The sequence below is a fragment of the Mauremys reevesii genome, linkage group 2, assembly GCF_016161935.1.
Source record: "Mauremys reevesii isolate NIE-2019 linkage group 2, ASM1616193v1, whole genome shotgun sequence".
Taxonomy (NCBI): domain Eukaryota; kingdom Metazoa; phylum Chordata; order Testudines; family Geoemydidae; genus Mauremys; species Mauremys reevesii.
This window is the reverse complement of record NC_052624.1, coordinates 90,375,852-90,402,537: the sequence shown is the minus strand read 5'-3', so window position 1 is coordinate 90,402,537 and position 26,686 is coordinate 90,375,852. Positions and strand designations below refer to the sequence as shown.

General features: G+C 41.4%; 1 protein-coding gene across 9 annotated transcripts in view; it reads left to right on the top strand.

Moving 5' to 3' along the window:
• The window catches only part of ELMO1 (engulfment and cell motility 1), a 448,062-nt gene that overhangs the window by 401,618 nt on the left and 19,758 nt on the right, over positions 1-26,686 (top strand). For all 9 annotated transcript variants that reach the window (XR_005593822.1, XM_039523397.1, XM_039523400.1 and 6 more), the window contains 3 exons: positions 2,495-2,658; positions 10,890-11,002; positions 24,265-24,372. Coding sequence is in view for 8 of the 9 variants with exons in the window: in XM_039523397.1 (XP_039379331.1) it covers positions 2,495-2,658; positions 10,890-11,002; positions 24,265-24,372 (385 nt within the window). In the remaining variant the exon portion in view is untranslated. The remainder of the gene's footprint in view (positions 1-2,494; positions 2,659-10,889; positions 11,003-24,264; positions 24,373-26,686) is intronic.

Genomic DNA, 26,686 nt, shown 5'->3' with positions numbered 1-26,686 from the left:
ATTGTGAATGTAGCCAATGAGAAAAGTTGTTCCTCTTAAATGATCAGTTTAAAAGCATGCAGAAATCCTCTTTGAAATAGGCAACCGAATCAATCACTCACCCCATGCCAATAAGCTAAGTAGAATAACCAGTTAGAAGAGGTCTATCTGATGGACTGCAGACAGCAGCCACCTGAAAGCAAACATCCCTATAAGTGGTGAAGGAACAGCAGCTGAAACATCGAATAAAGAATCCTAGATATTTTTACCTGATGAATTATCCTCAAAAAATCTTACAGATCTAGCCCAAATACCACAATGATAGGGATATTAAAATGTGTGAATTGATTGATAGGACTCTCTACTTTGTTTGGGCCAGAGTCTACCAAACTTATGAAGAGTAGTATATTACTCTGCAAGTTCATACTCAAAGTGCTTCTCAGAGTAAGGACAGCAGAAAATGACCCTTTGGAAGTAGATGTGGAAATGTAAACTTGTGCCTGATTGAAGAGAGTGAATTATAGGGGGAAAAACAGCATCATCTTTTGGAAATGGATTGTTGGAAAAAGCTCAGGAGTGTTCAGTTCGTGCAATAGAGAGCTTTTCTTATCTCTTTTTAATTGCTTCGATTTGCTTACTGCACCTGGTAGCAAGACTAGAATGAGTATATAGCTCATATCTAAAAGGAGTGTTGCATCTCAAGAAATGAACGTCAAAAACACAGCTCAGATTATGACCGTTTCAAGGTTGATGCAGTGAAACTAAAATAATAATGTACACATGTTTGGGAAAAGAAAAGTTTTCAGAATGTGTAGTCTTCTAAGGGATCAAGCTTCCATTTTTAGAAATATTAGCGAAGACAAAGGAATACAAGAAAAGAAAAAAACTATGCAAGAATATTTTCTATCCTTTTTTCCTAGATGTTAATTCCTATCACAGATCGGCTTTGATCTGGGCTGAATGTTACTATTTCCTCCTCCTTGTCAGCCTGGCTTGGCTGTGAGGGAGAAAAATCTTTTTAAGTCTGATAAACTGTTTTTTTCCCCCACTCCACCTAAAGACAGAATCTGATAAGCATTTCAAAATATGTTATCTGTACCAGCAGTGAGGAAAGAAGCAAAGAGAGCAAGTGAGAGAGAGATCAATCTGTGATATATATTTATGGGTACTGGTGCCAAACAAATCCCCTAAGTTAACTGTGTCTCAACAGTTTTCTCCTAGCAAAATAGTTAATATGCAGATATCTGTCTGTTGTGCAGACATCTTTCATTCTAATTCTTTAGTCTGCATTTTTCATGGCACTGCTTCAAAAGCAATCCTATAGCAACCTTAGAAAATTGATCACCCTCTCCTGATTTTATATTCTTTTGTTACTAGCTTCATTTCCTGTGCTATTTACTCTACTCCTTGTGAATAAGTAATGGGTGCCTGAGACAGTATGAAAATCAGTGACCCTCTAGGCTGAGGTTGAAACTCGAGTGGTTGAACCAAATAGTCTCGAGAAAGGCAAAGGAGGAGAAAACTGGAATGGAAAAGAAAAGCACATAATAATCACACAGCAGTTATACCTGTGTGTGTGTGTGTGTGTGTGTGTGTGTGTGTGTATATATATTTATATATCAGATGCTCCCCTCCCCATATGCAGTTCAGAGTGGAGCAAAGTACTGCAGTTATCAGACTTTGCTACTGCCTTCTGCTAGGGAGGGCAGCTTTAAACTCCACTAGGAGTGCCATAAAGCCCTTCTTATGGATGCTCTCCAGCTTTGTGAGCTATCCACCCAGCTCCAGACCCCCAACAGTTTGCACTGTTGCATTCCGTCTCCACGTAGACTTTCTGAAGGGGCCCCACAGCATGGGCTGAGTTGGCAGAAACCAGGGAGCGAATTCAGTCTCCGAACTCTGACACACTAGGGTGACCAGATGTCCCGATTTTATAGGGACAGTCCCGATATTTCGGGCTTTGTCTTATATGGGTGCCTATTACCCCCCACCCCCGTCCCAATTTTTCGCACTGGTCACCCTATTACAGACTATACAATTTTCTACATTAAAAACTGTGTTGGGGCATTCCGTTTGGTTGGTTCCCCTTCCAATGTAGATCTATCTTCTAATGTAGAAGAGACACAACCTTCTGTTACTCCTTTGTCCCCAAACCATGCTATGGCCTTGGCCAAACCAGGGGTATAGCATGGTACTGTAAGACAGTGACAGTCCCGTTCACACTAGAAAACAGGAATCGCTTTTTAACAGTATTAACAGATAACTGTATTGTAAGTGAGTCCCCCAAGAGGATTATTTATTGTGGTGTATTTGAGCCCTTGTTGTTATATGTGGCATCCAGTTAGAGGTTAACGCCTTTGCAGTCGATGGTGCAAAATTTGCTTTGTGATCGCTACTGATAATTATTAAAATTCTCCTGTTCCTCACATCACCTAATTGCAACATATACTGGAATATTATTTGAAATCCAAACCAAAGAGTTAAAAAAATTATGCTTTCTTGCTTTCATCCACAGGTAATGCAGGTGGTGAAAGAGCAAATAATGAGAGCACTCACTACCAAGCCTAGCTCTCTGGATCAATTCAAAAGTAAACTTCAGAATCTAAGTTACACAGAAATTTTGAAAATCCGTCAGTCTGAGAGGATGAACCAGGAAGATTTCCAGTCTCGTCCAATTCTGTAAGTACTTTCCTCTCTCTAAGTCACTTCTTGCATGGAAGGACTAACAAATGTGAATCACATTTGTGAACTGTTCAGGGAGAACCCGGGGGGGAAATTGCCCAGGGAGCACTGCTCAAAAGCAGTGGAATAGCATCTGATTGAAGTGCATATGCTTTCTTCTGCTGGGAATCTCAACTGTTTCTTTGAGTTCAGTTAAAACAGATTTAGCTAATCCCTATAGGGCCAAGCATGACTTATTTGCAGCAAATAATGCTTTGACATTTCCATGCTTTGTGTGGTTGTGTGTGCACATTTATTTTTTTTAAGGTGAAATTTTGTCTTCTGTCCAATGCCCCATAAAGATTCAAAATATCACTTCTCTGAGCCAGGCAAATAGCCCAGAGCAATAGCACCAGTATAAACTGGCTCCATAAAAAAGTGTTTGCGTGATAGTGTCATCTTTTCTTTGCTTGTTTTATCTTTGATGTTTGTTAGTAAGGTACAGTTACTTATTTCTAGGTGATTTCTTGTTAACATATATGCAGTGTAATATTCATGTCATATGGTCTAATGCTATGTATCAGTTGTTGTATCTCTATTATAGCTTGTGTCTGCTTCTCAAAATGTCTTCATCTCTATTATATGTGAAAATCCTAAAGATGGGCCATGGAAGTGACATTTGGATATGTACTGGGGTAGGGCTTGAAGCCAAACTATTGACATAGGGCAGGTTCATCTTCAATGGTGCTCAAATCTCATGTCTTTTGACCCAGACTAGCAGAAACCTTTTGAGATGATCTGCTGAGAAACTGTGAGAGTTCCATCATCTTAAACCAACATTTCATGAAACGTTGGCCACATTTGAAGTTGAATGGGACGAAACTGTAAAGATGGATTTGTATTTAGGTATTTCAGTTCCATCACTCTGGAGTTCAAAAGGATTCATATATGAGACTCTGCTTTTGGTTTATCTGCAAAAATACATTTAGGTGCAAACTCCATGGGCCTTTCTCTGACAGGACAATGGTGAAAGCATAAACTAAGCAGAGTTACAAACTTTAATAATGGTGACTGGAATGAAAGAGACAATGATGCTTTTATGTCTTCAGATTATTAGAATGATAGGACCTAGCACCCAGTTAGAATTGATATCACCTGTAGTCTTGCATCAGTTCAAAACTGGAGTACAAATGCTTTGCATCCCTACACTTCAAAGCAGTTCTTTGCCAATCTTTTGTAACACTCAGAGATTCAAAGCAGCTTAGTGGTGCTACACTTGTTCCCAAAGCTTCTTGTTTTCCTCACTTTCCCAGTGAGTCAACTATTTATCAGTAATACAGGTCAACTATTTATATTCACTTTGAGCCTTGCCTATCATGGTGAAATTTGCTAGTGCAGAACAAGCTCTCTGATTCCAAATATCAGTGTTGCTCGCCATTGTCAAGTGTAAAGTCTGCATCCACAAAATGTAATGAACCCATTCCATGATACAATTAAAAGCAGTGTAAATGTTAAAGAAACTCATTTCAGATCCAAGACAAATGTTAAGCTTAAGAAATAAATAACAAAGCTGTTTAAACAATCATGACTGTATTCATGGTGATTTAAATTCTGTGAGTTTCCATTTTGATTGCATCTCTGATCACTTATTCTTGATTGTGAAGGGAAAGTGCTCTTTTAGTTTCTCCTGTGATTTGGCTCCATGTACTGAACTCACAAATTGTGTAGATGCCACTAATAACATAAGTACAAAATCATGAATCCATTGTGTGTAAAAGAGAGAACAAGCCAGAGAAGGTAGTTTTGGTTCTCTACAGAGAGCTAAAGAATTGCAGATACTTAGAAAGAAATTGTTCACAACTGAATATAACGTCACTAGCCTTATTTAGAGCTGTAGTAGGATGTGACTAATGGATGGTAACTATTCACTGCCCCAGCATGAAGGAGCCTTTTTGCTGGTGTTCCCACATAAAAAATAAAGAAGTTATAGCTCTTCAAACTTTTGGACTACTGTGCTCCAAATCAACTTTCGTTTGAGTTTGAAGTGGGAATTGTTGCATTATTATTATTATTATTAATTTTTATTATTTATTAATTTAGACTCACATAATTGCATTAGCTCAGTTTTGGAAGGAGCAATTTTGTTTCCCTAAGGTCACAGTGTTATTGGGACATCAGAGCTCAAGTCTTATCTGCTTCCAGTTCTGTCAAAACAGCAAATCCATGGGAAAACAGGGTGTGTTTGAATGGCTATGGAAGGATGCACCCACAGTTAAAAAGCCAAATGGAGAAATAAAATAGTTACGAATAAGAGTCAGAGCACATCCAGGCTCTGCCCCGAGCCCCTCTTTGTTCATGTTGGTGCTCGATGCACTTACAAAAGACATCCAGAGAATGGCCCCCCTGTGCATGTTTTTTGGAGATTTTTTTGCGGCAGAGAGCAAAGAGGAAGTGAAGAAGATTTAGAAAAATAGAGGTGTGTATTTGAAAGAAATGGCATGAAAATCAGCAGAAATAAAACAGGTTATGTGGTCAGTAGATTCATTGATACCTTGCAATAAAACAATGGAATTCTAAGTCTGGGAGCCCAGCCATTACCAAAAGGTGCGGACGTTCAAAAACCTAGGTTCAATAGTAAAGGATAATGATGAACTCAACAAGGAATTTATAAGCAGAACAGGAAAGGCATGGACTAAATGGAAGGAAGTGAGCAACTTGATCTATGATAGGAGAATGCCTATCAAATTGAAAATAAGATCTACAAAATCCATTTTTGTATGACTCTGAATGATGGGCACTGAGGAGGAGACAGGAGCAGATCTTGAATACAGTGGAAAAGTTAAAATGGATGCTTGGAGTTACCAGGCTGGATTATGTTTGAAATGAATGAATTGAGGGAAGTGTGATGGTGGAATTAATTAAAGAAAAGCTGAGAGAAATTCAGGCTTAGATGGTTTGGGCATGTGAAAAGAAGTTCAGAAGAATAGATAGGAAACAGGGCGTTAAATTTAGAAGCAGAGGGCATGAGAAGGGTTGGAAAGATCCAAAATTAGATGGATGAATTTCATACAAAAGTATTCGATTAGCCATGGAGTTTCTGAGGAACTGCTTCAAGACAGACTGGAATGGAGGAGGAGGACTAAAAGTGCTGACTCCACATAGATAGGATTAAGGCTAGCAGAAGAAGAAAAGAAGATGGAAGGGTGTACTCCGGGGTGGGCAAACTTTTTGGTCTGAGGGCCACATCTGGGTATGGAAATTGTATGGGGGGCCATAGATACTCACAAAATTGGGGATTGGGGTGCCAGAGGGGGTGAGGGCTCCGGCTCAGGGTGTGAGCTCTGGGGTGGGGATGGAGGAATTGGGGGTGCAGAAGGGTGCTCCGGGCTGGGACCAAGGGGTTCAGAGGGCAGGTTGGGGACAGGGGTTGGGCAGGGGCAGCTCTAGACATTTCGCCGCCCCAAGCATGGCGTCATGCCGCGGGGGGCGCTCTGCCGGTCGCCGGTCCCGCGGCTCCGGTGGACCTCCCACAGGTGTGCCTGAGGGACCAGCGGACCCTCCGCAGGCATGCCACCGAAGGCAGCCTGCCTGCCGCCCTCCCGGTGACTGGCAGAGCGCCCCCCCGTGGCATGCCGCCCCAAGCACACGCTTGGCGTGCTGGGGCCTGGAGCCGCCCCTGGGGTTGGGGCACGGGAGGGGGTCAGGGGTGCAGGCTCTGGGAAGTGCTTACCTCAAGCAGCTCCTGGAAGGAGCAGCATGTCCCCCCTCCATCTCCTACCTGGAGGTGCAGCCAGGCAGCTCTGCGCACTGCCCCGTTCGTAGGCACCACCCTGAAGCTCTCATTGGCCGTGGTTCCCAGCCAATGGGAGCTGCAGGGGCGGTGCTTGGGGCAGCATGCGGAGCCGCCTGGCTGCCCCTATGCATTGGAGCCTGAGGGAGGACATGCCGCTGCTTCCGAGCACCACAGCATGTGCAGAGCAGGGAAAGCCCTCAACCCCGCTCCCTGGCTGGAGCTCGAGGGCCAGTTTAAAATGTCTGAAGGGCCGGATGTGGCCCGTGGACTGTAGTTTGTCCACCCCTGGTGTACCCAGTTCTACTGATCATGTTGCTATGCAAAGCACTAGGTCATTTCTTTGGCACACTAAATAACAGTAGAGCGGTGAATAAAAGGTAAAATTATGATTTTTAAGGTTAGGTCTATACTTACCTGCCGGGTCGACGCATAGCGTTCGACTTCTCGGAGTTCGAACTATCGCGTCTAATCTAGACGCGATAGTTCGAACTCCGAATGCACTCCCGTCGACTCCGGAACTCCACCACCGTGAACGGCGGTGGCGGAGTCGACGGGGGAGCCGCGGACTTCGATCCCGCGGCGTCTGGACAGGTAAGAAGTTCGAACTAAGGTAGTTCGACTTCAGCTATGCTATTCGCGTAGCTGAAGTCACGTACCTTAGTTCGACCCCCCACCCTAGTGTAGACCAGGCCTAAGAGGCGGCTGGAGTGGCTTAAGGAGAGTTTGTTAATGAAGCAGTTGTAAGGGATGGATTGTTTGTAAGTCAGCAACACAGAGGGGAACATTTGGAGGGATATGGGTTTTTATACCTTTCTTTTATCTTTAACAATTTTCTGCTAGGTTGGAAAGTGTCAATAATAACTGTTCAGGAAGCATTAATGAATAGGAGAGAATACAATATAATAGATGAAAGGTGCTTTGGGATTACTTTTCTATTGTGTTATAATGATTTAAATGACTATAAAATACCCAATTCTAGAAAAAGTGACTTGCCGATTGGAAGGAATCTGAGCTGTGCGTTGGAAAGGTACAGGGTTAGAGACAGATGAAATTGGTACTAAAAAACCCTCTGTTGATTTGTTAAAAAATTAAAATAATTTCTAAAGATCTTGTGAGCTACGAGTAGCTAGGATGTGTGTTTTAAAAGCAAGTAGCTGGTGGTGTGCTGAGACCAATGGGGAGAATCATAAAGTTAGTGATACCTTATTATTTGGCTCTCTCAAGTGTTTGATCCTTTCCAACTCGCTAACTCTTGTGATTATTAAATTGCTGGAATGTAGTAGAAACTAAAATGCAATCAGCTGTTTTATCCCTGCCTCATATTTTCCCTGCTATCTTGCCCTTTCCCCATGTACAAACTGGATTTTATTCTACTCTGAAATCAGAAGATAAAAACGTTCCAAAAATATATTTAAAGTTGTGTTCCTCTGTGTTACTGCTCTCCAGATTTGATTTTCAAATTAGGCAGAGTGAGATATTTCTACCAGTAAGTGGAGTGGCTCTTCTGGTTTTGGGCCCAACCCTACAATGCTTGAACTCCCTCAACTCCCACTGACTGCAGTGATTGAGGAAATGTAAATGCTTCAGAGGATAATGTCCTTTATTTAAGTCCGTGGGTAGTAATTAGCAGGATTGCTCAGTGTATCCCACCCCATTTTATATAATCTGAAAGTAGTAAGAGTGAAAGCCTTCCTGACAGTGAGATGAATTAGGTTTTGGAATAGTCTTGCAAAGAAGTATTTGGTGCCATGTTGCTTAATAAAATTAAATTGGGGTTGGACAAAGCACTGGAAAAAGTATGATAGAGAACAATTTTATACTGGCCACCGCAGCTGAGGACACTAGAGTGAAGGCTGACCAGGCAGGAGGGGAGATGGTATCGTGCTAAAGGCACAGGATCTAGGCTCAAGTCACTAGAGGATGATTTTCAAAGGCTCATTGAAAATCAGTGAGAATTGGGCATCTCTCTCTTCTTTGTGCATTTGAAAATCTCCCCAGTAATCTCCACATGCCAAATTTCCCCATCTGTAGAAACTAGGATAATAATACTTCTCAGCATTACAGGGTATTTATCTCTGCCGGGCACTCGGATACTGCAGTGTTGTAGGCCATATCAGTAGAGAGAGAAAGAAGGCCCCCTCCTCCCTCTGTCTTATAGCAAGAAAGCCTTTGGATACTGAGCCACTTTTGAGGGGTTTTATTTATTTTTGGATTGGCTAGCGTTCAAATTCACTCTCTGCCTCTGGTTTATGTTGGGCAACAACAATGGGGAGAGGAGGAAACATGGGAGTTAACGAAAGGGAAACAAAGGGAAACTGCAATCTCGGAGGGGAGGAGAGGGGAGTGGGATTTACCTCACACCACTTCTATCACCTTGTTAATTTGTAAATCCATATTTCCCTGGTGCCTGGCCTGCATGCTGTCTGTTTAGGCTGTGAGCTCTTCAGAGCAAAGACAATGTGCTCTCTATATTCGGCGAGCCACCCGGTAAACCTGTTTGGCAGTGGATAAATAAGAATTATTTAACTTTTCTCAGGTATTCTTATTTAGAGAACCCCCAATTTGTGTCAAGCACTATACAGTCCTTGGCCCGAGGAAGAAACACTGAGCCTGACCAATTGGACTAGGATGTACTAGATGACCTTTTCAGGTCTTTCATGTCTAATTTCTATAGTGTTATGATTCTGTGCACTTTAGTGATAATTATCCAATTTCTGGTTTGAACTGCATAAATATCAAACTCTTCTTTATACTGTGCTCCAACACTTGAGGCCATTTCAGTGAGATATTCACTGTATTAAAGAACGGCTAAACCAATCCAGATTGTGTCTCATTGCTGTTGTATTTGGGGGCCTTTTCTCCATCTCTTTCCTAAGGAGTGTACTTAGGAGCCAGCTTGGAAAACCAAGAAACCTATTCAAGTACTAAAGTCTTTTGACAGTATATAAATACCATGCAGAATATTCATACCATGGCTGTCAGTGGGAAAACTATGGGATTTGAAAATAATCATAAGAGTATGAATAAAACACTTTCTAAAGGTAGTTTGTTTCTATAGTTGTAGTCACTTGATATTTGAATGGATAAATTTTTCACAGCTTGTAAATATACAGCAGATTGTGCATCAAGAACTCCTGTTCCAATATACATAAGCATTTAACTAGTACCTGGGAGGATTATGGCATATCAGATTAAGGGCGCAATCTTTACGCACAGAACTTGCTATGATTTCAGTGGGGTTTCTGCATGCAGAGGGCATGTGAGATGAAGTGATACATGAACATAGCAATCAACATAGATGGAAAGTCTGATGTTTTCCAGAGGGGAGGAATTTTGGTTTACCTCTGCAATTGCACTCCTTTCCTGAGTCTCGGCTGTGATTACTACTATACACAATGATGTCTGATATTACAGAGGGGGAGGTTTAGGTTGGATATTAGGAAAAACTTTTTCACTAGTAGGGTGGTGAAGAACTGGAATGGGTTCCTAGGGAGGTGGTGGAATCTCCTTCCTTAGAGGTTTTTAAGGTCAGGCATGACAAAGCACTGGCTGGGATGATTTAGTTGGGTTTAGTCCTGCTTTGAGCAGGGGGTTGGACTAGATGACCTCCTGAGGTCCCTTCCAACCCTGAGATTCTATGTTTCTATGATACTTTATTCACACAGCAACCCAAAATTATGGTCTTGACACATTTCATATTTTATGACCCCTCTACACATTCAGTTACATCTTAGTCTTACTAGACTTGCTGTCAAGTTGATGTTTCAACCTCTCCTTTATGTATTCTTAATTAATCTAAGTAAGGAGATAGCCAATGAATTTAGTCACCTGTGTATCCTTATGACAGTGTCTGAAATCAACATTTAACGCTAGATACACATTAGTATCAAAACCTGCGGAACTTTTCAACAAACTCCATATGGTAGTAAATTCACAGAGCGATATGGAAATAAAAACAATCAAGTATAATCAGTTATTATTTTGTCTGAGCTGGAATTGGGACTGCTCACTATTTTCTCTTGGTGTTTCAGACTGTATAACTTGCTCTCTTGTATTAAATAATAACAATAACTGGTGCACTTTCATAGAACATTGCATCTGATTATGTCAATTAAGCAAGTAAGCATCACAATAATCCTGTGAGGTGCATTACGTGCCTTTGTGATGTATGATACTAAGTATTATTTTATAGATGGCTTCACTGAGGCACAAGTAGGTTAAATTACTTGCCTAAGACCACATACTGATTTACTGACAGTGATGTGAATAGGACCTCCCATTTCTGCATGCCAGCCACTAGACAACTTCCCTCCTTGAAGCAGGTTGGGTGCTGAAGTAAGACTACTATCCCCAAAATCAAGCTGAGTCTCTCGTGATGCTGTCTATCTCAGTGAGAAAAAATGGTACGTGAATAAAGCTAAAAAGTGCCTGTTTTTTTTTTGTTTGTTTGTTCCAGGGAGTTAAAAGAGAAGATTCAGCCTGAAATCTTAGAGCTGGTCAAACAACAACGTCTTAACCGACTTGTCGAAGGCACCTGCTTTAGGAAACTCAATAGTCGACGGCGACAAGGTACTGCTCAGGCCTGTATAGTCTGGCATTTCACTTATTTCTCTATTCTAGTTTAGCTCAGGAGCATAACTTATTGGCAGTATTAGTTTTTAGATCCAACTATGAAGACTTTTCTTAAAAGGAATTAACCAAGGAATCTTTTAGTTAATTTCGTTCTTGAGTGTCCTATGCTTCAGTGGGAATTTTTGAATTTTCCTCATATGAACTCTGACCTTTGGAATAGGTCCAGTCATTTTAGGCCCAGCATTTGACAAAATCTGAAGCAATGGTTTTGCAGCAAGAGTTAAATACCTTGCACGCTCTCTTGATCTTCTGGTATCTTGCTGATGACAAGGTCAAAAGCTCTACCTGCTTCTGGAAAATAAGGCTGTAAATTAATAACACACAGCTACTGTGGTATTCAGAAGCTGAACATTCTTTTTTAAAAGACTGCTTTTAAATTGTGCTACTAATTATTTATATACCTCATCAAAGGCCCATCACTTTTACTTGTGGTGAGCACAACTCAACACCCCTTTCTAGTTACTTCCCGTCCTTAATTTTCTTCTTTTATGATCATTTACATTAAACATAATGTGATGCTTAAATATTTCAAAAGCTAGCAGATTTTAAAAAGTACTCAAATCCATAACCTGTGCCCCTTGGGATGAATAAATTATAGGCATAGAAGCCACATGCACCATTGCTCAGTTTTGGATTGTACAGCTCACTTTACTAAACCACACTCTACATGACTGTTTTCCCCTAACAGTACCCCCCTTCTTCCCCAGGAGCAGAAGTTCAGGAGAGAAACTGTGTATTCAACATGCTACCCAAAGTTGGTTCCAAAATTTGCCACCATGCACCCAGCCACCCCCACCCTCATTTTGATGAGATTCACATTTCTGTACTTTTATTTTTACTGTAAATGCAACATGAATTCAAAAACTATAAAAGCTAGGAGTAAATCTAGAGAGATAAATATTTGAGAACTAGAGATTGATGTGAAAGTCAGATTTCTGTGCATAAAATATAGTCCCGGCAATATTCTCATCCTAGAAGATAAGCAGTGCACTGTCCTTAACCAAAGCTGATGGATGTTTTTAGAAAATTACAGATTTGGAAAATTTTCCAGGATGAAAATGAAGATGAAGAAAAGATGGCCAAGTCATTCAGCTTTAAACCTTTATAATCTTAATGTTTAATAATATGTAATGAACCCATTGCACAGGATTTTCAGAAAAACCCCCCATCAATGTGCCATTATAAATGTTTATAGAGATCCGTAGAGACATGTAACATGTACATTCTCAGCAGCAACAGCAGCATCTTCTGCACAGTTACTGAGTGGTCAAGGAGTCTCCCTTTGGTTTGGCAATCATCAGCTGGCTTTGGTTTTACTAAACCTAACCATAATCCTGGGATTGTTTGGATCTGGGATCCGTTTTATCTGAACCACCAAAGAGGAAAGAGGGTTGGGTAAAACGTTGTTTGGGCAAATCTCTAAAGGAAAGATGGAATATTTTTGGTTCTTTAAGTAATGGATTGTTTTAAACTAGTGTCAGTTCAAAAAAACATGAGCCAGATTCTTAGCTGGTGTATATTGGTATAGCTCCATTCACTTCAACAGAATTATACTGGTTTACACAAGTTTAAAATCTGGCCCCTGGTCAAAAAGTTCCTTGCACCATGCCTTGCAAAGAACTATATTGGGCAATCAGATTAATTGCTTTATTATCATATTTATGCAGCACCATAGGTGTGCATGCTGCTTTGCAGGCAAATAAAAGACATGGTCCCTCCCAGTGACTGGGTGTACCAGGTCTTTGTGGTCCCCTACTGGAGGCCCCACTATTCTGCTGCACCCCACCCCAGGAAACGGTTCTCTGTGAAGAACAGAGCAGCCTTTTGGGAAACCAGCAAGATTTGGCCTCTGGCAGTCAGAACGGCTATGGACCAGCAACAGCCAATCAAGGCTCAGCAGGCTGAAATAAAAGGTAGCTGCCTGTTGTCCACAAGTCAGTTCCCAGCTGGAGCCAGAGGAGCAAGGAGGGATGCTCCATAGGCTGCAGCCAGAGGAACCAGGCTAGGTCAGGGACTATTACTGGCCACAGTCAGTGGCTGGGAATAAGAAGGAACTCCGCTGATTCAACCTCTGGCAGGGACTGTAACCCAGAAAGAGTAAGAAACTAGTTTGTTTATTATTGGTCCTGATGGGCAAGGACCTGTTTCTAATGTTTGAGTTTGTCGTACCCCTGAAGGGCCCAGCCAGAGGGCCAAGTGACATAAGGCCCACGGAGGCCGGCTGATAGACTGCAGGGGGACACTGGTAGCCAAAGAGAACGGCAGCACCACGACCAGATGGCAGTGGAGTGCTCCAGGGGTGAAGGAAACCCACCACACTCCCCCAAAGAGCTGACTTATCTGTGGGCTATAACCGTGCCCTTAGGATACTTCTGCACTTTGAAGGGGGTGCCGCCACTGCGCTCCATCAGGAGCTCTAGCATACATTTTTACTGATTCAGGGACAGCTTCTGCTCCACATTTTGCAAAGGTGCTTGCATATGCTCCTCCTCCCACACAGGGGTCCTGCTCGTATCAAGGAAGCTAATGATGCTGTTGATGCTAAACTCACAGAGACCTTGTGCCCAGTAAAAAGTAAGGACCGTGATGGGCTTACTTAGACTGTAAGCAATTTGAGACAGGGAGTGTCTTTTTTGTTACAGGTTTCAGAGTAGCAGCCGTGTTAGTCTGTATCCACAAAAAGAACAGGAGTACCTGTGGCATCTTAGAGACTGACAAATTTATTTGAGCATAAGCTTTCATGGGCTACAGCCCACTTCATCAGATGCATAGAATGGAACATATAGTAAGAAGATACATAATAACATGAAAAGGTGGAAGTTGCCATACCAACTCTAAGAGGCTAATTAATTAAGATGAGCTATTATAAGCAGGAGAAAAAAAACTTTTGTAGTTATAATCAAGATGGCCCATTTTGGACAGTTGACAAGAAGGTGTGAGGATACTTAACATGGGGAAATAATTTCAATTTGTGTAATGACCCAGCCATTCCCAGTCTCTATTCAAGTCCAAGTTAATGGTATCTAGTTTGCAAATTAATTCCAGTTCAGCAGTTTCTCATTGTAGTCTGTTTTTGAAACTTTTCTGTTGCAAAATTGCCACCTTTAAGTCTGTCACTCAGTGACCAGATAAGTTGAAGTGTTCTCCTACTGGTTTTTGAATGCAAGCTCATGCTGCAAAACGTCTGTTAGTCTATAAGGTGCCACAGGATTCTTTGCTGGTTTTTGAATGTTATGATTCCTGATGTCAGATTTGTGTCCATTTATTCTTTTGCGTAGAGACTGTCCAGTTTGGCTAATGTACATGGCAGAGGGGCATTGCTGTTGCATGTGCCTGTGGTGCCTAGTACAATGAGGCCTTGGTTCCTTGAATAGGGCTTTTAGGTGCTACTGCAAAACAAATAGCTAATAATAATGAGTGCAAAGTGAGGAAGCCATCATGAGTCTTCTTCTCACCTCTCTTGTGTGCATACAAGCTGAGCCAATCTCCACAAATCTGAAAGTTTAGACTTAACAAGATAAGTAATTGGAAAAAGAACAAAACCCCAGTAACAAGGGCGAGGGGGGCAGTAAGGAGAAAGGACAATGGTTACAACAGTAAGGTCATGTAGTTGCTCTGATTTATTATGCATGCATCTTGATGCATCCTTTTTATGATTAATTTTAATATAACCCCTGGGGCAAATGTTCCAAGTCTGCAGAATGTGCAAAGAGGTATCTTAACAAGGCCACCCATCAGAAACTAAAACCATTTAATTGCCTATTTAAAAATAATTAACTGGCATTATTCTGGGATAAAGACTCCAGAGCAAACTTCTATTAAGAGTGTTGTCTGAACAGGTGATAGGATACACATGGTTAGTCACAGTGGGTTGAAAGAATTGACTTAAGAAATAATGAGTAGAGCGCTTGCAAACTTTGTCACTCTCAGAGGGGTCAATCTTTTTCTAATTTGGATTTAGCTGGAAATCCTCCAAGCCAATGACTGCCTCAGTGGGGTGGTCTTGAAATGGAATATGGAGTATCTACAGTCATATCACTGCCTTTTGTACTTGAAAATGGGGTTATTGTAACAGCATGAGCTCTCTCACTATATCAAGAAGTCTTGATTGTTGCCCTAGCAGGACCTCTGAAGGGCTTGTGGATTAAAAGAGAGAGAGAGAGAGAGAGAGACAGCTTCCCTATATATTACCCCTAAAAGCTTCCAAACAATGAGCGACCTTTTACCTGGTATGTTTCACAAGGGAATGCCTGTACTAGTATTCTGATTTTGTTATACTTTCTGAATAAAGAAGAGTGAAATGGAAAAACAGACTGTGCGCTCTTAGGCCATTGAGTAATGTCAGATTGTAATGCTTCATGAATCACTATTTGGTTAAAATGGTGACTATCATCTGGCATTTAGCCAGTTGAGAATGTGGAGTGATCTGACTGCTCCCATAGTTTAGCCTGGAAAGAAAGGGGAAGAGAGCCAAGCAAAAGCCCACAGAGCACTCAATAACTCTCAAAGTTATTTCTGGTGGAGCTAAGTAGTAGAAAAGCCTTCCTGTAGGTGAGCTTTATTGGGCATAATAGATATATTGCCATTGTCACCCAGCACACCCATGGTTCATGTTGTTGGGTGCATTATTTTGGAAGAAGTGCCCTTTTGTCTTTAATAACATACAATTTCTCTTTAATCTTCGTAAAGTGGGAAACTATGTACTGCAGCCAAAGACTCTTGGGTAGTAATTTTTGCATGGAGTAGGAAGCCTGATTATATAACCCTTGAAATTAACAATGCAGGGGCAGCATCTTTTTAAAGGAGACTAGCAATAGGAATTTAAAGGAAAAAAAAGTCCTTTGCGGTTTGTGCTGAATGTCTCCACTAACCAGGAGGAGAGATGAATCAGCGTTAATTGAAAATAGTTAATTCAAAACACATCCTTTTTCCTTTTAGTTTCTGCAGCATTCTCTTTTCCACAGGCAGCCTCCTCCACCTACTCTCATTCTATAAAAATAAAAATGCAAAAATAGAAATCTGAGAGTTTGTTGAGGGGTAATTGGTTAACCTAATACCTCAAGTAGCTCTGCAAATCAATTAATTAAGGCTCACAGAGAAGTCTTATGTAGGCCACAGTGATCTCTGTCTAAATATTCAGGTTAATTAAAACCATAAATAAAGACCATTTACAGAGGGAGAAAAAGTACTTGAATATAAATTCAAAACATTGAAAAGAAAAATAGTGAATCTAACCATAGCAATATTGAAATGTGCACGGTCATTTAGTTACCTATATTCTAAGAGCACTACAAGACCACAGGCTGTAGTTGGTGTGAATTTTTTGCCCAAGGATTCTTTAATTGTTTATAGTGTGGATCGTATTTCAATATAAAACTTGGATCGTGGGCCACCTCTTCTCCTGTTTGTGACCATGTGGACCACTTCCTTTCCTGTTCCTAATCATATAACACTGTTATGGCACCCACAGCATACTGTTTACATGGAATAGTAATATTAGGAAACCGTTTAATATATCTTAGCTGCCTTTAATGCAATTGGAAACAGCACCATGTGAAGAGCCAACACTATGTAGACCATCAGCAAGGGCTCACCAGTGGTCCCCGGATTACAGTTTGAGAGCTGGTATTCTAAATTTAATAAAGTGGTAAGATGCCGTGTAGCGAGACAAGGTGGATGAGGTAATATCTTTTATTGGACTGACTTCTATTGGTGTGAAAAACAAGTGTTGGAATTTACACAGAATTCCTCAGGTCTGGGAAATGTACTGGAACAGATTGTTTCGCATAAGTAGTTAACACATATTTCAAGGGGCCATTCAAGGTGATGTGGCCCATTAACACTCCTCAAGTCAGAGGAGGGGGGGAGAAAAAAGAGATGGCGAGGGGGGGGTAATGGTTAAGTGGGTTATAGACTTGTAATAAGCCATAAATTCAGTGTCTCTATTCAGTCCATGATTTTTAGTATCTAGCAAAGTGATGAATTTAAGTTCCCAGGCTTGTCTTTAAAGGTGTGGTGCAGGTTTCCTTGAGGATGAAGACTGAGGTTGGATATTGAGTGAGTGCTTTGTGATATGATGGTTTTTATCTCTTATTTCTCTGTGTGCATTCATTCGAGAGCATAGTGATTGTCACATTTCACTCACATAGTTGTTATTGGGGCATTTAGTGCACTGGATGAGGTACCACATGTTGTGATAGGCATGTGTAGGACCTATGGATCTTGAAAGGTGTGTTGATCATCATAGCAGTGGAGAGATATCTGCAGGTTGTATCTGTTGTTCTGATAGGTCTGGTGCCACTTTAAGTTGGTGTGTCTTGGTCTGTGGGAGCTTGCTTCTGATGATGATGTGGAGAGGTTAAGGGGTTATTTGAAGGCCAGAAGTGGGGTTGAGGAAAGATTTCTTTCACGGTGTGGCTCCCATTGAGTATGGGTTGTACTTATTTGATGATACCCTGTATGGGTGCCAGTGTGGGATGGTAGGTGTTTACTAGAGGTGTGCAGTTGAAGGGGGGTTATTTCTGTATTGAAACAGATTCTCTTGGGATATTTGAGTGACCCAATGATGCACTCTACTTCTCTGGTGAAATGTTCTTGTTTGGTGAAGGCAGTTTTACATGTGTTCAGGTATATCCCAGACTTTCTCCTCAGAGTATATTCTGTGGTATCTGAGTGCCTGGCTGTAGATAACAGATTTCTTGATGTGTTTGGGGTGATGACGGGATCTGTGAAGGTAGGTGTGGTGATCCAGGAGTTTCTTGTATATGGAACTGCAGAGTTCCATTGTTGAAGCTGTCCAGGAAGTTGATGTTAGTGTGGTAAGAGTGTTCTAGAGAAAGAATAATGGTGGTGGTTGTTGAAGTTGTAGTGGAAATCCATGAGGGAATTTAGGTTATCTTTCCAGAGGCTGAAAATATCAATGTATCTCAGGTGTATTGTTGGTTTCTTGCTGCATTTGTCCAAAAATTCTTTGTCGGGGTGGCCTGCGAAGAGGTTGGCATATTGGTGAGCCATCCTAGTACCCATTGGTGCCCCCATGATTTGAACAAAGTGTTTGTTGTTGAATGTAAAATTGTTATGGGTGAGAATGAAATGGATGTGTTTGGCAATAACTTCAACAGAGAAAGCCTGGGAGCTTAAATTTTTAACTTTGCAAGATACTAAAAATCATGGACTGAGTAGACACATTGGATTGATGGTTTATTAAAACAATATATACACACTTAACACCCTCCCGCCCCCCAACTTTTTTTTAAACTCCCTCTACCCATGACTGGAGAAGGGTTAATGGGCCACTTTACCTTGAATGGTCCCTTGAAATGTGTTAACTACTTATGCTAAACAATCTGGTCCACCTTGCCTTTAGCTGTGACACTCTGAGTACATTTCCCAGACCTGAAGAAAAGCTCTGTGTTTGAAAGCTTGTCTCTCTCATCAACAACACAGATTGGTCCAATAAAAGCTAATACCTCACCCACCTTCTCTCTTTAATATCCTGGGACCAACATGGCTACAAAAACACTGCATACAAGATGCCATTTAATTAACAGGCTCCTGCAGCTCTTGTTTGAAGATCAAATATTTTAAGCAAAAAAATTGTTTAGAAGGTTAAAAATCAGAGCATTTAAACTTGGTTTCTAAACAAAGACTTTCTAGAAACTCCACTTAATTACACTAGCTGCCATATACTTGGAAGAGGGATGTTTAATTGTTCTTTTTTTTCAGATTTTATAGAAAAAGTACAGTTAACTGGTCCAGTTTCCTCTAGTGGCAAGCTGTGAGCCCCCTGTGGCAGAAATTATGCCCTGAAGAGAGTCACAGCAGTAGTTGGGAATCTGAAGCACTCAGTACAAATCACAAAATGAGTGGGGCCAGCAAGACAGAAGATTCCATCAGCTATAAATACTGGTAGAGCACTCGGAGACATACTGAGTATAAACCCAGTGAAGCTAAACCTGGCCCAGCCAGGCAAGATGCTTGATGGATAGCTGCCTGTCCTGCCTGAATTTTGGGATGGGACTGCAAATTCTACCCACTGACACACAGAGGAGTGATTTAAGCCCAGAGGATAGTTGACGTAGTGACGTAAAGTGATGATAAAATGAGCCAATGGAAAATGAGTGGATTTAATCTTTTCCAGTTTATAGGTCTAGGGAGGAACAATAGTTAAGGTTAGGGCAGAGGACTGGGAATCAGGTGACCTGTGTTCTATTCCAAGTTCGGCCTCAAATTTTCTAAATTACTTTGGGCAAAGCCATTTTAAGCCCTGTGTCCTCCAGTTTCCTCATCTGTAAACATGGGGAAAATAATACTTATTGTACTTCGTTGCCAAAATCAGGTCATTAGTGTTTTTAAAGCTCTCTGAGGTCCTCAGATGGAAGGCACTGTGAGAACTGTATTATCTATCTAGTTGTAATCTTAGTAATCAAGCTGGTATCCCTAATAACACCAGTAATTCAATGAGAGTGAGCAAACCAGACTTAAGAACTGTCTAGGAGGTTTTAATAGCATGGTAGTTGTGAGTACAAATAAATCATGGCCCTTCTTTGTCACTCAATACTGTTTCTTATAGCAACAAGTTATCCTCCCAGAAACTACTGTTGTATTAATTTGGATGAATTTATGGGCCCAAAGAGTTAAAGGTGTGAACATGACCCTGAAACTGTCCAGTATTAAACAGTTTTAAATAAGGTTTTGGTTTGATATACAGACCTCAGCCTGCTTAATACAATACAAAGTGCAATTAGGCAGTTCTTGCTACAGGTTAGAAATGTATTGATTGGAACACATGAAAAGGAAAAAGAACAGAAAAAAATCAAAACAAGGCAAAAACCATTGAAATTGGCTGATTATGAAAAACAAACACCTGTTAAAGTTCCTTTGGAGAGATGGTAAATACTGGTTAAAGTCTCTTTTCAGTGGAACAGTTCTCCTTGGAAGGGAGGAAAGGGTTATTTCTGTTAAATATTGAGTCTTTCCTGCTTTTAAAAACATGGACAGATGCAGAAGGGAGAGAAGAGATAGAATAGTAAAGATCGGGGAAATATGGCTTTTGTTGATGCTCTTAGGATAGAGGGTGACTGCTCAGTCATGGATGGATGCTTTGGGCTGGCAGGTTGGCTATGATAGCAGATGTTCTGGACTCTGGCTCACTTCGCTGTTCAGGGATGCCATCCGATTGGTCTGGTCAGGTTCCTATCCTTCACTGGTCCTTCCCAGGCTGAGCATTTCTGGATGGGCCATCTCATTTCACCATGCTAGTGCTGTGCAATACAGTTAATCTCAGGATCAGATGAAAAGATGAGAGAAAGAGAGAATAGGAGGAAGAGGATTGGGGATGAAAAGGAACATGCAAGGAGGGGAAGACACAGCAAGATTTCACCTGTATCAGGCTGGGGTCCTCACTGAGGCAGCAATGATAATCAAACATCCTCCCTGGAATATCAAGGTCTGGTGTCACAGCAACAACCCTTCCCACGGTGATGGCAAAAAGTTTTATTTTTCTCCCCCAAAGTCTCTTTTTTTAAGGGCCCTGAAAAGGTGATGAGTGGAATAATCCATCCACTGTTTATTTCACCCACCAATTAAGCCTAATTTCCAAGGCACCAATTTTAGTCCACTGATTTCTGATCCTCTACTCCTCTGGTTTCCCAATCACAATTTTAACACAGTCCTTGAGTGGTATCAGTAAACTCTTTTTGTTTAAATTAGCTTAATCTTTCTGTCTTCTCCTCACATCTTTTCTTAAGTAGTTTTATGTAACAGCTCATGGTGATAATTCTTGAACCGTTACCCACTTTTTACCAGTTAGGCTAACAATTAGGGTAAATGTATACACCCAGTTATCACAACGCCACCCATTCTAAATAAAAGTTTTATCAGTGCATGTATAACATTAGATGAAAAATTAAGGGTCTTGTGTCCAGCATCTCAGCAAAGGGCCATAGACTATGGAGCATCTCCACCAAGGGAAATCAGACTCAGCCTAAGACTAACAGTGTTCAGGGCAAAATGCAAGCTGCCCAATTTTGATCTGACCATTTCACCAAGGAAGAGAAAATTTCTCTAGATATATGCACAGACCCACAACTCTACAGAGTGCAGAGTTGAAATTCCATTTTGAAATTCCTTTCCAGTCTTTTAAATCCTGGCATAGTACCTGGATACCATGGTAATCATTTTTAAAGGCTCTACAGGCCTTCCTAGCTGTGCTTTCTTGATTTAAAACTGCTTCTTCCTAAAAATGATTTAAAGGAGTAAGAACTTGCACTTGTATTTTCTTTTCATTTGTTTGTAGGTATTTGGAGCTGGAAGACAAAAAATGCATTTTTGTCAGCTTAGTGTTTCTTGTGCCCTAACCATAAACATGGTGTCCTCTCTTTTTCTTATTATTTGGCACCATTTTGCTTGGGTCCTTTTTTAATTTATCCTTTAGTTTAAAAAACAACTGCATCAAAACATTTACTAAACCTACCATGTAGTAAAAAAGGACCTGCACTACTTCACACAACTCCCATAAACCAACATGATCCCTTGTTAGATGGAAATCCCTAAAGATGGTGCATCAAACTGAAAACCAGTTGTCTGTGGCTGTGATGGGTGTAGCAAGACCCAAAAGGAAAACAAGGTCTGTTCTCAATTGTTAATATATTGGTTGCCCTTCTCTCAGCCTGAGTAGTATGGTCATTGGAACCATACAGCTGACAGAATATCAGTAGTTCCTTTTGCAGGTCTTATTTAAATCATTTCCCCTGCCAGCAAAGTTTTGCCATGGTGGCAATTATGTATAAGACTCCTGGAGAGCTGCACTGGACACACTATGAGCAGCAGTCTATGATTATTAGTTCTTTAGTTATCCTTTTGACATTGGGAATCATTTTATTGGCCTTCCTAGCTAGGCTTTCTTAGTTTAAAACCATTGCTTCCTAAAAATAATGTAAAGGAGTAAGCACTCGCATTTCTATTTTCTTTTTGTTTTGTTTTTTAGATATTTGGGGCTGGAAGAAGGTTATTAAAATGCTCTAGTCATTAGTATGTTAATGATCTGGTCCATTTTAGCTCCTTCAGTAACTCCAGTGCATAGTCTTTGATGATTCTCTCCATGTTTCATACTAATTGTCTTCATTGACACTATCCATTTACTCAGTGCCCAAAGGTATTGAGACTATAGTAAGGCCATGCTGAGTTTCAATAGGAAGAAAGGATTTTTTTAATCATAAGAAATTGCTAGCCATATTCTCCTGTACTGTCCAAAATTGTAAAACTGTCTCATGAATAGATGAGGTTGCTATTAGAGCTAGAGATTATATTCTGATACTGTATTTAATAGGATTGCCTCTTTTATGAATGAAAAGAACAAATTGTTCCAGTGCTGGATGGGGTTAGGATATGTTTTTTCTAAGCATTAGGTTTGAAACATTTCTGGTAATACTACCTGGAACCAGATGTTCAAATCCAGGGAGAATTCATTCACCATACGTTCTTCCAAGACTCATAAATTGAATGCCAAGCAGTTTATTATGGGTCCTTCATATAAGACCATATAAACTGAGGGCCCTGTCTGGTCTCTTATGAAGCCCCTATAACATTTTTGTAAGCGTAGAGACTTCTGGTTTCTCAACTACAATTTCCCTTCTCCCCAGTGCTGTGCAACACACTATGTGCTGGTTACCTGCAGCCTTCCATCCCAGGGATAGCTGTGTTTCAGTGGCACTTTATGTATGTAGCATGAGACTCTAAACCTGGGCACACAAACGTTAATCAATTAACTCTGGGGTTGCTCCAGATTTATGCTTGTATAACTGAAATCAGAATCTCTCACCATAGTTCATAAGGTGCCCTGAGTTCTTTCAGGAGAAGGTGGTACATAAATGGAAACATATTTGCATTTATTATTTTCCAAACATCTTTGCACATTTACTCAGTGAAAAAAGCTAATACACAGTGAAAAATAGCTAAAAGGGGGGTTCACATGCACAGTTTAAAAAATCTATGATGTTTAATCATGTCTCTCCATTAGGTGATTGTTTAATTTATTTTAAAGCATGGACAGTGGGGCTTACAGGATTCCTAAAAATGTCGGGCTCATGAAGCCAGTGTGCTAGTATGGTTCTCTGGGGCTGTCTCTATGCTAGCCTTTTCCCCTAAAATTTCTGAGCATGGGTGCCACTCCACCGGTGATAGAAATGATGGGAGGGCTGATGTAGACAAGCCACTAGCATTGTAACCAATGTTTTGTCCAACCTTGCTCAAAGTTTTAGGAGAATCATAGGTCAGGTGTACCAAAATTGCATTTTTGACAGCGTACTGTGGTCTGTTTATTAGAGGTGCTGTGGTACGGTTGGTACCTGGGTAGTAGTCTGGAGTTATCCTTTCAGAAAGGGAATTGGCAGGCAATGACCTTGTACATTAGCTAGAATTTTAGTCTGGCTCTGCAAGCAAATATTAGTGGTAGCAGTTCTTGGCAAATATTGTTAAGAGGAATAATAACTGAAAAAGCTGAAAATGGGAAGAAGTGTAAATGTACTTGGGCTCCGAGAGAAGGCAAAAATGAAAAAAAGACAAACAATATGCATTTGTGGACATACAAAGTAATGACTTATTTGTTATCTATAGAATAAGGGTCTTGGTGATGTAGTTATTGAAACCATAGGAAAATTATTATTATGTTCTGTATCACAGTAAATGTACATGGCGCTTTATAAAACATGTCAGAAGGGAAGGGCCACAGTTTTCAAATGTAAATAGTCATTTTGGGGTGCTCCATTTGAGACATCTTAAATGGGTCTGGTTCTCAATTACTGAGCACTCTGCACTTTTTCCAAACAGTCCCCTCAAAGGCATCTCAGGTTAGGCACCCAAAATCACTAGTTTCTCTTGAAAACCTTAGCCCAAGTCTCTTCCCAGAAGAGTTTAAAACTAAGGAAGTTGTTCTTGTTTAACACTGGTTTTCGTAAATGGTGGCTGAATGAAAATAAAAATGCTGCAAGCGGACCAGTTCAAAGACTCTTCTTAATTAAGTGAATTATTGTGAACAGGCAAAGTCCTTGCCCTCCTCAGAACACATCACACATTCTTTAACCATTACATAATTCTACTTCCCTGCAGTTTAGTGTATGAAATGAATAACTTTTCTCCTGTGCTATTGGTGATGAAGATGAAAACAGATGATAACCTTTTTCAATGTGTTATTTTATCAGACAAATTTTGGTATTGTCGATTATCGCCCAATCACAAGGTCTTGCACTACGGAGATTTGGAAGAAAGTCCACAGGGAGAAGTTCCCCATGATTCTTTGCAGGATAAATGTAAGTCATGTAAATGTGCTGGCTCTTCTTTAGTTAATTTTTAAGTTACTTATTTGCTTTTAAGACAATGCAATATAAATATCTCCATTAGTGGGCCCAGTATGCCATGCCTCCTCTGGTTAAGGTATATCTTGTCACAAGCATTCTTCTCAAATACAGACCTCTGGGCAGTCTATAAAGAGTTTGTCAGACTGCAGTGATGGTAGAGCTTGCAAAGTGTGTATTTTTTCAGGGCTATCCAATGGCAGCTCTACCCAGAAGGATGTGAGCAGTTCCAGTCAATTTATACCATCATTTGGATTGTTCACCTCAATTCTCTTGTTTAGCTTCATCTTATTATAAAACCCAAAATGAGTGGCCAAATCTTGTCTTTGCAAATCCATGGGTGGCATAGATCTGCTCTTGTGGCCTGGGTTCAATTCCAGACTCTGCTACAGCCTTCCTCTGTGTCCCGGAGAAGATTGTTTAATCTCTTATTGCTTCACTTCCTCATCTGTAAAACAGGGATAATAATTCTCCTCTACCTCATGGGGGTTGTGAGAACATATACACTAATGATTAAGTGATATTCCAGGACTCCATGATGGGGGCAGGCCACAGATAGTAAGCGTGGACATTTTTTGATGTGTTCATGTATCACTCTCAAGTTTTGGAAAGTGTGTATGAGGAATGCATACTCTGGGTTCAGACGAGTCTTCCTATGAACTTTTAGCTTAGAAGTGTTATACATTTCCTCCATAGTAACACAATTCATTCTCACTATGTCATCAGACTGCAGATGTCAAATAAAATCAGTTTGGAATAGTAGGCTCAGAAGCAGGGGCGGCTCTAGGTATTTTGCCACCCCAAGCACAGCAGGCAGGTTGCCTCCGGCAGCTTGCCTGCGGGAGGTCCCCGGTCCCGCGGATTTGGCGGCACGCCTGCGGGAGGTCCACCGAAGCCGCGGGACCAGCGGACCCTCCGCAGGCATGCCACCGAAGGCAACCTGCCTGCCGCCCTCGCGGTGACCGGCAGAACACCCCCCGTGGCTTGCCGCCCCAGGCACGCGCTTGGCGTGCTGGTGCCTGGAGCCACCCCTGTTCAGAAGCACCTTTTATAAATGAATACAGCTGTTCCTGCTGCTGTAAATTGTCTAGGATCTGGGAGATAAATCCATAATGGAAAGAAGATGAAGATCTTTTTCAAAAGTTGAGACAACTAGCTTGATTATAATGGTTGCATGCGCTTAAATGATACACTATTCTGAGAAGTGGTGTAACTTCTCTCTTTTCGATGTGTGTTATGTGTCCTCCTCTGTGTCCAATCAATAGAGCATGTCACTCTTGTCATTCTTGGCATTAGTCATTCTTGGCATTAGTGTATCAGTCATCTGTGAGTAAAGATCATACAAGTTTGTTCTGCTTCTTTAGTGAAGAATAATTCTGCAGACTCTGGGAATTTCTCCAGCCTGGAAACTAAGAGAGAAGTACAGTAACTCCTCACTTAACGTCGTCCCAGCTAACGTTACATTGCTGATCAATTAGGGAACATGCTCATTTAAAGTTGTGCAATGCTCCCTTATAACGTCATTTGGCAGCCACCTGCTTTGTCCACTGCTTGCAGGAAGAGCAGCCTGTTGGAGCTAATGGGGGGGGCTTGAAACCAGGGTGGACTGGCAGCCCCACATCAGCTCCCCACTCCTCTAACTTCCCTGTGCGACAGCCGCCCAGCAGGCTACCAATTGCCAGCAGTTCAGCTGTCCCTCCCCCACCCCCCGCCGTGTGCTACTCCTGCCCTCTGCCTTGGAGCTTCTCTCGGGAGCCTCCTGCTTGCTGTGCAGGGGTGAGGGAGAGAAGGGGACTAATGTCAGGGTGCCCCCCTCTCCGCTATTCCTGCACCTCACTTACCTCACCTCCATGGGCGGGGGGGACCACACGACAGGGATCAGGACGGAGGGAGAATCCTGGGAGCAGCTGCTGTCTCAACTTGCTAATCTACTTAAAAAGGCAATGTACTTAGAATGGTGTCAGTGTACTTAAAGGGGCAATCTCCTCTCACACAGGATGTGTGTCTCTGTCTCTGTCTGCCATGCTGTCTCCCCTCCCTCCATTCATGATGCCTTGGAAAGTGTGAGGCTACATTAACAACAATGGGTTAACCTTGAGGGCTCAGCCAAAAGCTAGTTCATCATTTAGCGGTAAGACATTCCCTGGAAAATATCCCACCCTCTTCCACCCTCTGACTTCACCACCTCAACCAAGCTTCACAATCATCATTGCTGTGTACAGTATTAAATTGTACTGTGTGTGTATGTATGTGTGTGTGTGTATATATA